Genomic DNA, 17,487 nt, shown 5'->3' with positions numbered 1-17,487 from the left:
ACTTCAGGTCATCAGGGTACTGTTTAACATGTTTTTTCAAGAGTAGGAAAGCTAACAACCTGTTTACAATGCGGTGGTGGATTTTCTGAAGCACAGGGCTGTGTTGTCAGCTTTCCCTTCTCCTGAGGTAACAGAGGGACCTCAGTCCTCTTTAGCCACCTCGTTTCACATATGCCCTATTACTTCCTTAAGAGCTTGTGATCCCGTAGCTTAAACCTGGCACCACCTTAGGAGATGAGATGTGTATGGTAGCAAGCACTGGGAATGATTGAATATTGGTACTAAACCCCACGTGTGTTTTGCCAGGAAATAATGCTACAAATCCTCACTTGGAAAGTGTTCGGCTGTGCTGCAGCAGGCAGTGCTGTACAGATGGCTCATTGCTGTTCCTTCTCACTTAGCCTGGCCTCACAGCAGGGAATGGCAGAGGAGACTGTGTGCCCTGACAGATTCGCTTACTGACTCTGAAGTGTGGAGTCTGACCTGTTGGAAGACAATATGTGCTTATTTAGATCTTGAAGTGTCACTGAGTACCAGCAATGATAACGTATCTGTAAAACATCAACGAAAACAGTACCAAATAAACCCATTTAAAGAAATGCTTTCTGTGTTCCAACACCTTAGCCCTGCATGTGATCTGTAGCTCTGTTACTGGCACAGAAGCTGATGAGGGGCAGTCTGAGCGTAAGAAAATTGCATATTTGGCCTGTTTTGGTTCTCTTTTGATGCCGAGTGTGTAGCGCTTGATCATGTTATCTCAGTTTCAGTAATTACACGTCATCTTGATTGCAGATTAATGTATCAGTTGCATAGAAATACTTACAGGTAAATTCTGTAGCGTACCTTTTCAGTTTGATTCTGATCGTATTCCTGCAGTTGCAGATTTCCTCGGATGCTCCAAGAAATAGGTTCATGGGCAGGAATATTTGGTGAATGTCAAATGAGCTTTTCCCACAGTCAGTACATAAAGTGAAACACTTAATTTGCAGAGCAAGTATGATTTTCTTTTGTGCTTTTTTTATTTAAATAAAAGGAGTGCTTTATCTGCTATGTTTTGCATCAAAACTAATGCATGGAGAGCAAATGATAAAAGAACAGTTTGTCATAGGGTAATGAAGCACGTGAGTTTCTGCTATTCTTATCTATCTCAACTGCTAGGGGAACTGACCAAGGTTTTTCAAGCTCATTTTGAGAAGCAGCTTGAATACTTTGAGTTGCTGTTGTGTCTGCAGAGTGTGTCAGTGGTCACAGCCCAGTAACTACCAGCAGAAAATCGTTGCAGTTCAGACAGTTGCTATTTTCTTACATGAATGTCTGTGTTGAGAGCCCACTTCCTTGGGTATCCCACAAATGAGAGTGGGTGGTGTTTGTCGAGTAGGTTGTTTGAAATAGCTTATTAAATGCTGTTTACAAGGGGCACTTATGATGATAACGAGTCCCCAGTGTTGCAAAGTAACTGCTTCGAAGACTCAAATGCAGTTATTAATGGAGAATGATTTGGATGGGAAAGCCCTTGTCATTTAGCCAGCATTGAGATGCAATTACATACAACGCTGCAACATAGCATGGGACACTTCCTTGGAAATGAATGGAAATGGATTTATTGCTGTGGGTATGTAACAACCTTTGACACAGGTGGTCAATGTGATGTGAATCTGGAAGGTTTCAGTACGAGTGAATACAGACCTCTACTGCTGGATCTTGTGGAATAACTTAATTAACTGCTGTGGCCAATATGCTGTTCTTTTCCATCAGAATGAACTTTAGAATGTGGGGTAAAAAGGACAATGTAATTTAACATAACCAAACTCATGGTTTGCCACAGATGGTAAAGCACCATTCTGGAGTGGGTTGGAGCCTGGGGAGCTACTGAGCTAGTATCTGCAGGGAAGAGAGAAAATCCATTTCTGAAAGAAAGGGTCCAGCGCTGTAGGTGCTACTTTGTTCTAAAAATCAAAAGGGTTTTCACCATTTGTAATGCCGTCAAGTCTTTACAATAATGTTGTTCCTGAAGTTCTGATGCGGAAAGATGCTCTTGTGAACTCTGGCTGGTGTGACTGAAGTCTCTTTAGTTGGCAGCTTCTGATGGCAGAACAGAGGACCACGTGCACCTGGATCAGCCTGTAACAAATCCTCATAGCAGGGTGACAGTGTTGTTTATTCCTTCTAGAGCACAGAAAAACACCAGGTCTCCTTCTATTTCTTGTGGAGAATGTTGTAAAACCTTTTAAGAAAGGTAACAAATGACTGAACGGTAGAAGCCTTCCTTATTAATGCCAGCAGGGAGCTATAGCATGGTTTTATGCATCCTTGCAGGGAAGCAGCTTTTTCTGGGCATTCCTGAACAACATGGATGGCTGCATGTGGCTACGAGGCAGGAAGGAGGGCTCCAGCAGATGCTGACTTGCAAAGTCAGATGGGGTGAATCACTTTTCTCTTTGTTTACCTTTCTGCTGGCTTTTCCACTCAGATTGGATGTGAACGTTACACAGGCTTGCCTACGGTCAGATTTTTCCTGTTTTTTCTTGTGCCTAAGTAGTGTGTTGAAGTGTTTGGATTATAAACCTGGCAGGGGAATGTTTTAAATCCCCCAAACGGGGATTTGCAGTGTAAGACTTACGGAAACATTCCTGTTGAAACTGGGTTATGTAAACCTCTGCACGGTGCACGCTCATATTGTGGATGTTCCTCTTTCTCTCATCCAATTTCACCTCTCAGACACTGGCAACGAATTCAGGAACTTTCCATATCCCCTCCCATCACTCCAGGGTGAAATTTACCCCTTGTTAAGGGTCACTGTGGCCTATGAATCCCTTTCTTTGTTCTTGAGTGATCAAAATAAGTCTGACGCAGGATTTTAGGTGACCCAGAGGTCATGGAAGGGAATTTCTGCCAGAAGGTTAAGATTGCCATAGCAAGACTGGCAAAAGAGGGGTATGCTCTGTGCAGATTGCCTGGAGGAGAGCAGGAGCAGGGCGTGCAGAAACGTGTCCTAAAGAAAGAATAAGTTAATATGTACTGGGGGAGAGGGAGGAAGGAGAGAAGATCTCTGACAAATAATTTATTAACATCTACAGAGGTCTGGGCGAGGCCAGGGCTCAAAATGCTTCTAATGGGGAGTTTGCCCTGAACTTGTCTCTGGTGGGCTAAGAGCCATCACTGTTTGTGAAGGGTTAGTTGATGTGAGATGCTGTTAGTGCTGGATGTGAGCAGAGGGTGCTGCGAGTTACAGACAAGTCTTGGATCTGAGGATACAGCTTCTGATTTCAACCTTTGATCTGAGCTGAACCTGGGGCGGGGGAAGAGTTCAGCATTTGGCTTTAAAAGCTGAGTGGGTCGCTGCCAGGGGAACCCACTGCTGGAACCCCACAGGGAGGGGAGCCTGAGGGGTAACTGTATCTGCTGAGAGGAGAGCTGTCAAGAAGGGAACTCAGCCCCAGGGAGCCCATGGACTGCCAGGTGAAGTTGTGTTATGCTTAGGTTTGATTTGTCACGGTGCTCTAATTTTATGAGAAAATAATAATAATAATAATTTTATAGTCCCATAATATTCTGAAGCTGGCTAGACTTACAGAAATAGAGGACTGAGATTGTGTATCTGGTTCTAAAAGGGAAAAGCTCAATAAATCAAGGACCCAAACTTGTAATGTCATCTGGATTAAGACCTTGTTGTGGCCTTGGGACTGTGTAAGAGACATGGAATTTCTTTAACGGGAAGTTTTTCATTGTAGTCTCAACCAGTTTTCTAAATAGAAGGGAGGAATAGTGGATAAAGAAGATTCAGATCTAATAGTATTAAAGCAGAAAGCCTATGGGGAATGGTAGATGGAAAAATGGGAAGTCTAGACGTAAAACCACAAGCAAAAATAAATAAATAAAAAATGAAATGAGGGCCCCTACAGTGAATGTGAGTTATACTGTGGTTATATTGTGGTAATCTCTGAATTTTCCTTTGCTACAGTAAAAGGTAGGAAGAGGGGGAGGGGGAGGATACAGTGCTCTCTGGGTAAAGCAAAGATAAAACTCCTTGGTGATGGGGCGAGAAGGGACGATCTGCAAGAGGTGATGAATTAAATTCTACACGCAGACTGAAGAACAGCGTGAAATATTCAATGCCCCTTTGTTTAAATGTGACTCGGACAACTGCAGGTCTGTAATTCCACTTCAGTAGCGTGGGAGGACTTGAATGATATTGAGAGGAAAAACCTGGGGTGGTTCCTGGAGGTAAGTAAGCATTGGTGTATGAAGGAAGGGCTTCCCAGTTGGCACTGATAGTTTACAGAACAGTTGTTGTTGAGAAAGGAGAATCAAAATGTAAAAGATTTCCTTTAAATGGATATTGTAGAAGGAGCTGCTGTGTTGCTAAGTGGAAATACAGAGCAAACCTGTAGCGGATGGGAAGTGGTGTAGGGAAACGATAAGGTGACAGAGATGTAGCTAAAAGGAATGGTGGTGGGTGCAGTGGAATGGGAAATGCCAAATGAGGGAGAAGTCCTGTACCGTCCTTAGTGCTGATATCCCCAGAAACCAAGGGGCTGCCACAGGAGGAATGAGGGGAGGATGTAGATGTGTTACATTGCTGACTCTTTGTTCTGAGGCTATTAAGCCTTGTTCAAGAGATCATTAAAGCTGTACTTCTCTTCTTACAAGTTGGAAGCCTTGTTTTACCACCAAAAAAAAATCAACTGCAGGAATTTATATAAATATTTTTAGCACAGGCCACATTTTCATTTACCTTCAGTTCCTCTCTGGTTTTCTGCATTATGTAAAGTTAGGCTTGATGTCAAAACGCTGGACAACGCAGCTTATACCACCATCCAACTTCATACAAATGTCTTCTCAATAAATCTCCCATTAAACAGGAAATGAAATGAAAGGAACAAATATATTCACAGCATACAGACTCCTAAAGGTGCTGGTGCAATTAGTCACGGTTTTACAACTAGAACGAATTGGTTGTAATAAAAAATAACCTTTCTTGTTAATCCCTGAAAATGCATTTGAAGTTCAGGCTCAACCTCTTTTAAAGACCTCCAAGAAAAATAAATAAATAAATGAAGAGGTTTGGATTTGAGACTTTTTTTTGCATAGCCCAAACTTTGGTAAACTATGAATATCAATTATGATATTAAATAAGGAACATATCCTCCCTATGCTCACCCTTCAATTTGACTTTGCCTAATGTCAGAGCCTCTGGGATATGTCAGTGTGGTTATTTTTTGGGAAGCTTGAGGTGCTCAGCAGTATTTGAATGGCTTAAGTTGGGTAGTGTAAATAGGGTGATAAAATGCGTATTTGGTAAGTAATAAAACGTCTTAAATGTCTTGTTAGTAGATGATCATTCCAACATCACCACTATTACTCTTCAAGACTAATCTCCTTCTGAAGTTCTACCCTGCAGTAATGTTGTTAAAACTCCTTTGAAAGGACTGCATGGTATTTTTGTTCCTTTGGAAGAACTTTGACAACAGGAAAAAATAGATCCTGTGTCAGAGTAAGTTCTTCCACATATTCTGGATCTCTGTAATGGAAAAAAAATAACGTTCCACCAATTTATATCCAATTGCTTAATTACTTGATGTCAGAATGGGAGAAACTTTGCAGGTGTTGTTGTCTTTGCTACTGAAATTCTGGCATGGTGTCATAATGTAATGGGATGTTATTATTTGTTCTTTTGTTGTTAATTGTTAAGGCTTCTTAATTGATCTTAATTTGATAGACCAATGAAATCTAAGCAAACCCAACAGCTCCCAAAACAGGTAGATTTCTTCAGGACTGGATTTGGTAAATGTTGGTGTTTGGGGCTTATGTGTTCTCCAGTTACGTCTAAGTTTTGCTCACCTGCTTAGAACAGGCCTTAGGGGATTTAGTTCATGCTAGAAGAGAGCTGAGCAGTGTGGTATGCACTTGCTGGTGGCCCTCAGAGCATCTATGTGAGTACAGCAGCACCTGGACCTTTTAAAGAGTGCTTACAAGTGAGGATGCAGACAAGCAAGGGAATTTGAAGGGTAACTAGCCAAGGACTTCTTCCTCCACACCTTCCTTTCATCTTTCAATGAGATTTCAGGGTAACAATCAGTGAGTCCACCCGTGGCTTGTGGGGGAGCCAAGCTTGTAGCCCATGTGTGCAACCCCTGATGCTGTTGGAGGTTTGCTGACCATACATCCTTCTGCCACTGGTGGCTGCAGTGCTGAGGGAGGAGGGTGAGACCAGGACTGACATGTGCCCATCCTTATTCAGCAAAACCTCTTACTGCACCAGCAGTGATGCTTCTGCAACTCTGACCTTATACAAATGCTCCTAAATCAGTAAGAGGTGCTGAGCAAACCGTGCTTCTCAAGAGGTGATGGGCTCATCGATAGATGCAAATTACACTTCACTTCCCCTGAATATTCTTTTATTTATTTACTTACAAGGTCCCTGTTTCCCCAGTGAGCAACCTGAGGTTCAGCAGGGTGTGTCCAGCTGATCCCTTTGCTTTCTGCTTCCCATTATCTCTGCTGATGTTTGTTCCTGTTGGCTTCTCTTGCTTCTGAGTTTGCAATAGAGGATGGCAATAACCCACCTTTTATGCACAAGGCCCTCAGCTGTGGGACGTGCTCCTCTCTCCTCCAGCTTCACATCTTGACCTTAGCAGGAGACTTGTGGATTAACTCCTGAGAGGCACATAAGTTTATTTATTTATTTTAACCCTTATTTTATTTTAATGGTCAGGAAACATGGGAAGAATGCAAATGAGTGAATGCCTTCTTTGATTTGCCTTGATCCTGAGCATAATCTGCTAACCTGGCAGGCGCTGGCCATGAGTGGAACTGCTGACCTAAACTCTGACCACTTAGCAGGTAGTTGGTTGCAGTTTGTGTGTTGGCTCTGGAGAAGCAATCAGCCCAGAAAGCCTCATCGTGGTACCGGATGGGGAGCTGGAGGCACTGTGGGGCTGATCACCTGCTGCTCACGTAATGGGACTTATTCTTTTAAGCAGGGATAACCTGAAATCATGAGGCTTTCCACCCACGTCTGAAAAACGCACAATGGAGCATTTACCCTAAAAAAAAGCACAAGTGTGACATCTCCCCCCTCCCCAGAGGGACAGGCTGAGTGACTGCAAGAGGAAAACCCACAGCAGCCAGCAGTGAGGTGAGAGCTGGGCTGCAGTGTCGCGTGGGGTCTGTCCTCACCCTGGGGTCTGAGGGAGGGTTCTGGGGAAGTGTGTTTAAAGCACAGAAGGAATAGCTGGCTGGGGTTGTAAGAGAGGGAAGGGTGGTTTTGACTGTGATAGATTTGCACCATAAAGCTTTGAATAGCTAGGAATAGGCTTCAAGAGTGAGTCTAAATGATTTTACAGTTCTGGCATGATACGCACGTTCTGTAAGACACGCACTTGCTTTGCCCTGCAGGGTGCTGGTGTTCAGCTTGTGCTCCAAGCTCTGCTGTGACCATGTCCCCTCCACTCACCTCGGACCTGGGCTACGTTCCCCCTGATGGCGGCTGGGGCTGGGCGGTGGTGTTTGGAGCCTCCATCTCAGTGGGGTTCTCATACACCTTCCCGAAAGCTTTCACCATCTACTTTAAAGAGCTCCAGGCTGTTTTCAGCATCTCCTACAGCCAGCTTGCCTGGATCACATCCATCATGTGTGCCACCACCTATGGGGGAGGTAAGTGAAGCAAGAGCTCAATGTTTCCTCATATGGACAGGAGAATGTATTTCTTTGAGAAAGTCCTTGGAAAGTTAAGATCTAAAGCATGGCTTTTTCTGATGTTGTGCATTGGCAAAAGAGAGAAAAACACCTCTGCCAAGTAATTATTGACAGCATGTTGTATGTCATCAGCTCCTGTTATTTCATTGGAAATCTTGCTATGCTTGACCATAGGGAAATTGTTTTAAATTCAGACAGTTACTACAGCATATTTGGTATGATAGTTTTTGTTCTGCTCCTATTCTTTGCTGTCTTTTTAGAACAACAGAAACAACAAAATAATGTTTCTGGCACCCATGGTTGTAGAGAAGACACTGGGAATGAAACCCAAAGCTCTGTTGATGAGCAGGCATGACATACGTACGTGTAAATCTTGTGTCCAACCTGCTAACTTTATGGTTTTTCTGCTTTCTTTTTCTTATGTTTAAATTAAAATTATATACATGAAAAGATTACTTACTTATATATACTAACTCTATGATATATTTTGTATGCAGTGCCAGACAATTCCTCTTAATTCAGTGAGGCCCAGGTCAGATACCCCTGGTGTAAATCTTGAGTTAGTGTATGAACATGTTTTCTAATGTTCCCTAATTCTGGTGCTACGATCTTGCTGTCAGTCATTAAGGCTTACTTTGCCTTCGCTTGTTGCCTTGCCAGCACCCAAGTCAATGTTGGCTATGGCAAACCTGCATCGTGGCTCTCTTCAGGTGTTGTTTTCAGTAAGAGGTGTTGATGTCTCTATAGATCTGACAGCAGCAGCATAGTCACAGAAAAAGGAGCCATGTGTAATAATAACAGATTTAGGAGCTTCATTCTGGAAAACAAATATCTGAACAAGTAATTGTTTACTCAGTTTGATCTTTCACATGTGAGCATATAATATAGGGGAGTTCTGCAGCACCCAGTGAGGCTGTGTGTGAAGGAGGAGGAAAGCAGCAGCAAGCCTTGCCAGAGGGGTCACGGGTGTGCAGGGGATGCACGGGGAATCTAAACAATATTGGATATTGCTTTGGGTTGAAATTTTGACTGCACTGAAGTCCACAGACATAGTGCCGTATATACACAACCCAGATGATGAGTATGTCTTGGAAGCTGCTTTATATGAGGTCGTATTGGTGACACAGAAGGGTTATTGGGAAGGTTGCTCTGCAAGCCCAGGATTACAGCAAGCTTCAGCAAACACTGCACTGGACCCAGTGTCTCCTCTCTTTGATCTCATAGGGCAAAATGGATGTACAGTGTCAAAAGTTCAACAAGCTCCTACAGAACAATCTGTGTAAGACCTTGAAAGTTAATACTAAAGCATCGTGCTCGATCGGCTGGACAACGGTCAGCCAGAAGAGCAAAGAAACATAGAAAATACAGGCACAGGAGCCTGGCTGCTTTTGTCTACAGTAACACTGTGTTGCATCACCCTGCGTTAAGGGCAAAGGGTCTGATCTGCAGGGATGAAGCACTCAGCTGTCCACACTGCCCGTTGCACACACCAGACCTCTTTGTTTGGTTCTGTTTCTTGCTTCTATGTTGCAGTATGGAAGAAAGCAGAAACAGTCTTGAATTAAGGGTAAGGCAAAGGTGCCTACTCCTATTGAGATTATATGGGTTGCCTCTCTCAGAGCATTACAGGGAGGTTTGTGGGGGGCAATTGCAATCACTCAGCAGGTGAGGCAGACTGGAGAAACATGGGACATAGCTCTAGTTTTACTTCCCCAATGCCAAAGGGCCTTTCTTCACGGCATGCTTACCTTGAGCAAGGAGGTATGCACTTGTCAGCCTGGACTTGGGGAGATCTGAACCCCACATCCTTCAGCAGAGCCCCCTTTGCTGTCAGTACATGTAAATGAGTGACATGCTCTGGGTCTGTATTTACCAGTGTGTGATAACACCTCCAGCACAGCCTTCCATCCCAGCTGTTTTCTTGCCTGTTTGTGTGCATGATTTGAAATGCTGTTCTCAGCTCTGCATTTGGTGGCATTTAGGAAAAGCATGGTGTTAGTGCTAATCTTTTTGTCATTCAAGGCTTGGCATGGCCAGACAAGGGTAGAGATCTTTTCCAACCTTAATGATTCTGTGACATCTGCCATTGATGTTAATAGCTGAACTCTGCATCTTTGAGTACTCCAACTATGTTGTTTTTCCTCTTATAATAGAAATTTTCCAGTTATATCAGAGCAAAGCCCTTCTGGGATTAAGATGTAAATGAGACCAAGATGCAATAGCAGAGGAATAATTTGCTTTAATTCCCCAGTGAAAATATTCTGGCTATTAGATTTAAATTAATTGTCGCCATCTTCTTACCAACACGAATGTTTCTGTTTGGGCTACTGATTAAAATCCTGCAGTGAGGGAGAAGCAGAAGAATTGATGTCACAGTTGGGTTTAGGCTGTGGTTTCTGGGAATCCAGTGCTTCAGTAGGGACGCTTCATGTACCTGGTGGGGTTTCCCAAATAATGATCTATGTTAGGATGAATTGATCCCTTAGAAAACAAAACAGTATTATGAAAATAAATGCATTTGTGTATGTATTGGTTTTAAATGTACAGATGGAAACAAAATGTACAGAAGGTATACAAGTGAATAAGTAAAGGAAAAACTCACCAATGGTGGTGCCTTGACTGAAGCAGCTGAGGCAGTCCTCCCTGGTGAGCGATCTCCAAGAGATACTGCTCCAGTGGGAGTCAGCCCTTAAATGAGGTCTCAGAGGGGATGGAGTCAAGCTCCACCCCTTCCGGGAGCACAGCTACATCACTCTCACCTGTGCTCCCACAGCTGACCCCATACTTGCCTCAGCTGATTAATCAGAGGTTCAGGCTGTGATTACCAATCTCCCATACACTCCACCCCTTCACAGCGTGAACCAATGATTAGGTGAGTTTTCCCTTATCACAGAGACCCAACGCGACGCTGATACAATTTCCCGTCGCACCGAATGCTGATGTTATTCAAATGATGATTGGATGGGTATTCATGATCTTCCGTGGGCCAGTGCTTGATAGATGTTACTGGAGACAAGCCATCTCAAGGTGCAGGTCCATTTGCGTTTCATCAGTCCACACAAATTGTTCTCTGATGGTCCTAGAGGCTTAGAATCTTAGGGAGAGTAATACAGATGTTTCAAGGGTACCAGGAGAGGAAGGTCTGCCCTCCAGGGCAAGATACAGGCCGTATTCTTGTCTTGGGTCAATACTTCTGCTCGCACCGGATTATGTCCCGGCCTCCGATACCATACCCTCTGGCCAGATATCTGTGGCTGTATAACTATATCTGGCACCAGAGGAGGAGTCCTGATCTGCCATAGGGACATGATGGGTGTCCCTTTAGCAATAAAGACCGGAGTATTGACCACGATGTCAGTAGGCCATGTACCTATCACCGAGGGGGTAACTGAACCTCCCACCTCCAATAGTCTCCCCCAAGGTGCAAGTAGGCCACACCACTTGGGTCCTACTTGCACCTTCCAGGGCCAATTTATCTTATGGATTCCTGGTTTTAGATTCTCAGGGGCAGGGAGCAGAAGATTATTGTCATTACCAACCTGCGGTTTTACCTCATTATCAGCACCTGTAATTTGAATCCTAAGAGGGGAGGCCCATATAGTGTGTAACATTTTCAGAGCACTGGGTCTGCCATCCCGAGGTCTTTCGTTCAAGTCCCGCAGGGTTTCGTATAATCTTTTTGTCCACCCCTGCAGGGACTGGGAGTCTGTCTTCAGGGCAGCCTTAAGAATACCATTGTAGCGTTCAATAAGGCCTGCCCCTGTTGGATTATATGGCAGATGGAATCGCCATTCAATGTTGTTCTCTTCTGCCCAGCGCTGTATCATCGCTCCAGTAAAGTGAGTCCCTTGGTCGCTCTCGATGACTTGAGGTGTCCCATATGCAGACATCAGTTTAGTGAGTGCCTTAATTGTATATGCTTGATTTGCCTTTGGTACGGGATAGGCTTGCAGCAGTCCACTTACAGTATCAACGCAGGTCAGGGCATATCTCGCCCCCTCAGACCGAGGGAGGGGCCCAATGTAATCAACCTGCCATCTCTGAAGAGGACTATATCCTCTAGCAATGTGGGATGTTGTTTCAGGCAACGGTCTTGGTCTCATCTTCGAGCAAGCGTCACAGTCCTGACATGCTTGGACGATATCAGATAACTGTACAGGCAGCCCCCATGCTTTAGCAGCTGCCCACATTATCTTTTGTCCAGCATGCCGTAGCTTCTGATGTAACCATCGGGCAATATTTTCGGATTGTGAATTCCCAATCCATCGAACTCGGGCCAGTGTGTCCGCTTCATCGTTTCCTGGTGACTGCAGGGGTTGATGACCAGAGACATGGTAGACACATACCGTCCTGTGTTTGACTGTATTCCAAATGTCTACCCACATGTCTTTCCCCCAGATCGGTCGGGCGTGGATAGTCCATTCCTGGGTAGCCCACTGCGTAATCCACAGAGTAAGCCCCCGGTACACGGCCCAGCTATCCGTACAGATGTTCAGGATGCCATCACCAGGTTCTTTAGTTATAACCATCCACACGGCTCGTAATTCTGCCCATTGGCTGCTCTGACCATCCCCCTCATCAAACCAGATTGTCTCAGTAGAGGGATGGTATGCTATAGCTCGCCACTTGCTCGGGTTGCCTCTGCTGGACCCATCCGTATACCAGGCATCTTCAGGAATAGGATATCTTCCTTCCTGAACAGGGCTCTTCTCTGGTGGAGCGACCATTGGTTCTTTCGGCGTATCACTGCGATATGTCACTGGGCCTAAGATCTTCTGTAATTCCTCCTTGAGTGGAGACGAAGACAAGCTGCTTCTTTGACTTAGATAGGCGACCCATCGTGCTACCGTCTGTGCTTGGGCCACCCCTGTCTTAGGAAGGTGAGTTAGATCTCTTACCCACCCCTGGATCGGTAATGTAGTTTTAACTATAACCTCTGCTGTTTGCGTTATTGGCTCTACCGCTTGTAACGCTGAATAGGCAGCCAATAACTGTTTTTCAATCATGCTGTATCTTTCTTCTGCTCCGTGCCAAACCTGAGACCAGAATCCAATGGGGGTTCGAACAGAACTCTGGCGTTGCCACAGGCCCCAGCCAAAACCATCCTGGGTAACATGAACGTCTAGTTCAGCTGGGAGGGTCGGATCAAATATACCCAATGCCTGGGCTTGTTTAACTGCCAGCTTTGCCTGTTGGAAAGCATCTTGTTCTACCTTCCCCCAGTTCCACGATTGACCCTTCTTGGTAAGCTTATACAATGGCCTCAACAACTGAGCTAAGTGAGGTATAAAGGAGCGCCAATACCCTAATATACCTAAGAACTCTTGTAGCTGTTTTGATGTTGTAGGGACTGGGAACGCTTGGACTTTATCCACTACTGCACTGGGTAGTACTTTGGTTTTTCCGGACCAAATTACTCCCAGGAATTTTACAGATAGCCCCGGACCTTGCACCTTCTGTGGGTTTATAGCCCACCCTCTCTTTTGCAGATAAGCTATCAATAAATCTGCTGCTTGTCTCACCGCCTCTAATGAATCGGACGTTAACAGGAGGTCATCAATATAATGATATAAATTTACATTATGTGGCTTCTGCCACTTAGCCAGATCACGCGCCACCAAATTATGACAAAAAGTAGGTGAATGCACGTACCCTTGCGGCAGAACCTGAAAAGTCCACTGCCTGCCTTCCCATGTGAATGCAAACTGGTCTTGTGATTCTTCACTAATCGGAATACTGAAGAATGCATTCGCTAAGTCTAGGACACAGTGATACGTTTTAATTTCTCTACTTAGTGTGTCCATTAGGGAGGCAATATTGGGTACGGCTGCATGAACGGGCGGCGTGACCTTGTTTAATTCCCTGTAATCCACTGTCATCCTCCATGTTCCATCCGATTTTCGCACTGGCCATATTGGGGAGTTGTACGGGCTATGTGCAGGCCTTATAATACCCACTCTTTCTAATTCCTGCACTGTTTTTGTTATTTCATCCTGCCCACCTGGGAGTCTGTACTGTTTTACATTAGTAATCCGACGTGGCTTGGGCAGACAAATAGGCTCATGTTTTGCATGGCCTCTCAATATTGTCTGAATTGCCCGGATACTAATGCATCTCTGCCGCAACCGGAACTCTCCCACTGTTGTGTGGAGAGCCAGACCCCACAAGATATCAATTCCCAATATGTACTCCGGAATTGGAGCAATAGATACCTTGTACTCCCGTGGTGGGAGGCGCCCGACCCCCAATTTTACCCAAGTTTGGGTGACTGGAACGGTCTGTCCCCCAAAGCCTCCAATCATTATTTTGTTCCCTCTGAATTTTGTTGGGTCTCCGTAAATTATAGATGTTTCCGCCCCCGTATCAACGAGGGCCATAACCTTCTGCACATTTTCTCGGGACCAATATATTGTCAATTCCACATAGGGCCTCCGGTCCCGTCTAGAGGCCCTAGGGTGACTGACGTCCCTCATCACGCCATAAACTGGGCCAGATTCAAGTCTTTTACCTCTGATGCCTCTGGTACTGTGACCCGAGGCACCTGAGGTGGCCTCTTTTTCCTATTTGGCACGATAAAGTCTTCTAGATTCCAAACTGTTGTTGGTCGTCGTTCTATAAGCCTTATCCCCGGTCTTTTGGGGCGGTTTTGAAATTTTTGTTCATCCTTCAGCTGTTTCCACAACTGAAGCAGAACGTGATTGGGCTGCCCATCAATTTTGGCAAATTGAACACCTGCTCGGAGTAGATCATTAAACATTTGTTTTCGGGACACCCTAATGGGTCCCGCCCGAGGGGTTCGTGGAGCCGATCTCCTGGCTCGGGCTATTGGAAAAACTTCAGGATCTTCAATTACTCTAATATTGCGCTTGGTTCTCAGGCGCTCCGTTTCCCCCAGGTCCGCTACCAATTGGGCAGCATGCTGGACTGCTGCCTCTGCGGCCACTAGAGGATTCAATATAGAAACCAATGTTCCATACATATGTGAGGGAGCCTGTTGTAAGATTAGGTCCCTCATTCCCGCGGAAAACTTCACCATGTCCGGACTAACAGATACATCTTCATAGACAGCCTCTCGCATGCCTAGTTCCCGGATATAATTTTGTAGGTCTTCCATAGAAGACCACATTCCTGTATGTATTGGCATGTCTGTTTTATTTGACCATACCATACGGCAGGCAGCCATTATCCAATCTACGATCGAATGATTCTCTTCAGGGAACTGGGACCCTGAGTACAATCTCTGCCTCAGGGCAGGATGGACTGTTATAGTTGCTAGTTTAGATACCTCGGAGCCGCTAACTATTACACTTTCTGCTCCCGAGTCCCATAATCGTAACAGCCAGGCTGGGACACTTTCCCTTGGTCTTTGCCTGAAGCGCTGTACTAGATCCATAAGTTCGGTGGGTGTATATGGACGTGCTGTTACGTGTAAATAGGAGTCAGCAGGGGTCCATTGATCAGGAGGCACCCCTGCTGGTCGCTCCTGGACTTTTTTTGTTTTTTGGGTTACCATAGGACGGACTTCTAATAAGTCCGTCTTAAGTGGCTCTTCTAGGTCAGATTTAGTGACCTTAGTTTGATCCGATGTTTCAGAATCCTTACTATCATCCATTGTAATATATCTAATTTGGGGGGTGTTTGAAAAAAATGATGAATTTTTCCCCGTTAATAGATTAATTTCGCCCTCCAATTTTTCAATGCGGGCTTTTAATAATTGATTTTCATGTTCAATCTTATCTGATTTAACCTCTGCCTGATTTAAAGCATTCAATAAAGGCCAAGCAGCCATGGATGCAGCCATTTGCCTTTCTTTGGTTGTCAAAATATCTTTTTGCAACCCCTGAAAGTATTCAGTTAGATGGTAAGGGGACATATTGCCCGTTACCCGTAAGGGCCCCCATTGTTCGATAATCGTCGCTAATTGAAAATATGGGGACGCCTCAAACCCTGGTATTTGTCCAGGGAGGATTTTCCCTAAGGGGGTGATCTTCTCCCCCTTGAACCAGCTAAACACATTCCACAGGAAAGACATTTTTTTTTCCGATATTTGCAGGCTCCTGCCTGGCTCGCCAAATGTATTGGTTTTAAATGTACAGATGGAAACAAAATGTACAGAAGGTATACAAGTGAATAAGTAAAGGAAAAACTCACCAATGGTGGTGCCTTGACTGAAGCAGCTGAGGCAGTCCTCCCTGGTGAGCGATCTCCAAGAGATACTGCTCCAGTGGGAGTCAGCCCTTAAATGAGGTCTCAGAGGGGATGGAGTCAAGCTCCACCCCTTCCGGGAGCACAGCTACATCACTCTCACCTGTGCTCCCACAGCTGACCCCATACTTGCCTCAGCTGATTAATCAGAGGTTCAGGCTGTGATTACCAATCTCCCATACAGTGTATTTTTGGAGGACTGGGGTATCTCTTTTATGAGACACCTGTGCTGAGGAAGGTACCAGTGTTGTGTCTGTGTCACCATGGGGAGCCTTTGGTTTTGCAATGAGTGCTGCTCGTAATCTCTTTCATAAATGGAGAAGCAGTTTTCACCTCTGCCATCGATTGGCCTTTGCTGCCACTGCATTTTGTTAGTAAATAGAAAGTGGCAGTTTTGAGAAACACAACCACGTGAGTTACAGAGCTGTAGCTCCCACCTCTGGCTGCAATAGAACACCTCATGCAAAAGGCTCCAGGTAACATCATTTCCAAATACCAGACTGGCCCACCAAGAATGGAATGGTAGAATGGTTTGGCTTGGAAGGGACCTTGAAGATCACCTAGTTCCAACACTCCTGATACAGGCAGGAACACCTCCCACTAGATGAGGTTGCTTAAAGCCTCTTCCAGCCTGGAAAAAGAAATGCTTTCCATTCTCAGAAGAGCCCACGTTTTCTCTTACTGGAGAGTGATACTAGCCACTCTCCTGGCTTCAATAGGCAAAGGACACTTGATTTAAAAAAATCAAGACTTAAAATATCAGCGAGAACTGTAAGGAGTGGAAAATGGGTGGAGGGGGAGTAGGTTCAGCCCTGGGCTTGTTCCCAGCTCCTTTCCCCTTTGCCCCTTTTCTCTCTCCAGCTCTGGAGCTGAGTGCTGGGAATACAATAGCACTCATGTATTTACATGGAGGATTGCGATAGGGAAATGAGTCAGTGGAAGAAGTATTTTGCAATTTTAATCAATTTTGTTGCCTCCTGCCAACAAATTAACAAACCTGCCCTGCAGGGAGTGGCTGTTCCCCATGGATGCAGGAGCAGAGTCCGGCCCCAGGGCTGTGCTCCTGCCCCGCACTTCCCTGCATTATGAGGAAGCCCTTTTTGCTCTCTCCAGCCCAAGATTTCTGCTGCAGGCTTGGTGTTGGAAGAACCCCCGCCCCTTCCTTTCCCTCATATGGGCACATTCTGCTTGTGATCATCTTGTCAGAGCAACGACACCAGTGCAAAGGGGAATGGTTTTCAGGGATCTTTAGATATCATTTGTTCCCTTTCCAGCATCGCCTGTAGCTACCGATTTCCTGCTCTGGTTCTGTTTTTACATCCAGTTTTTGTAGGCATTTAACAAAAAAATGCCATGCCAGTTTTTGCTGCAAAGGAAATCCATTGAATTGCACCAAATTTAGCATTTCTGCAAAAGGAACCTCTTTCATCTCCCAGCCCCGGCCATGGCTAAAGCTGTGCCTGCTTGGAGAAAACCATCCCATCCCCATGTCCCCTTGTTCAGCTGCAGACAGGGATTTTCATACTGGGGAGATTTCACTGTCCCCTGTGAGGGCAGATTTTATGTTTGCAAGGCTGTACCATA

At 45.1% G+C, this 17,487-nt stretch overlaps 1 protein-coding gene across 1 annotated transcript in view; it reads left to right on the top strand.

Moving 5' to 3' along the window:
- The first annotated feature begins 7,404 nt into the window (after positions 1-7,404).
- The window catches only part of LOC140257802 (monocarboxylate transporter 2-like), a 28,555-nt gene continuing 18,472 nt past the window's right edge, over positions 7,405-17,487 (top strand). Inside the window, exon 1 of the mRNA XM_072347418.1 lies at positions 7,405-7,656. Coding sequence (XP_072203519.1) covers positions 7,440-7,656 — 217 coding nt within the window. The 5' untranslated portion in view covers positions 7,405-7,439. The remainder of the gene's footprint in view (positions 7,657-17,487) is intronic.

Source organism: Excalfactoria chinensis, chromosome 12 (genome assembly GCF_039878825.1).
Source record: "Excalfactoria chinensis isolate bCotChi1 chromosome 12, bCotChi1.hap2, whole genome shotgun sequence".
In the NCBI taxonomy this organism is placed as follows: domain Eukaryota; kingdom Metazoa; phylum Chordata; class Aves; order Galliformes; family Phasianidae; genus Excalfactoria; species Excalfactoria chinensis.
This window is presented reverse-complemented; position numbering and strand designations above follow the sequence as displayed.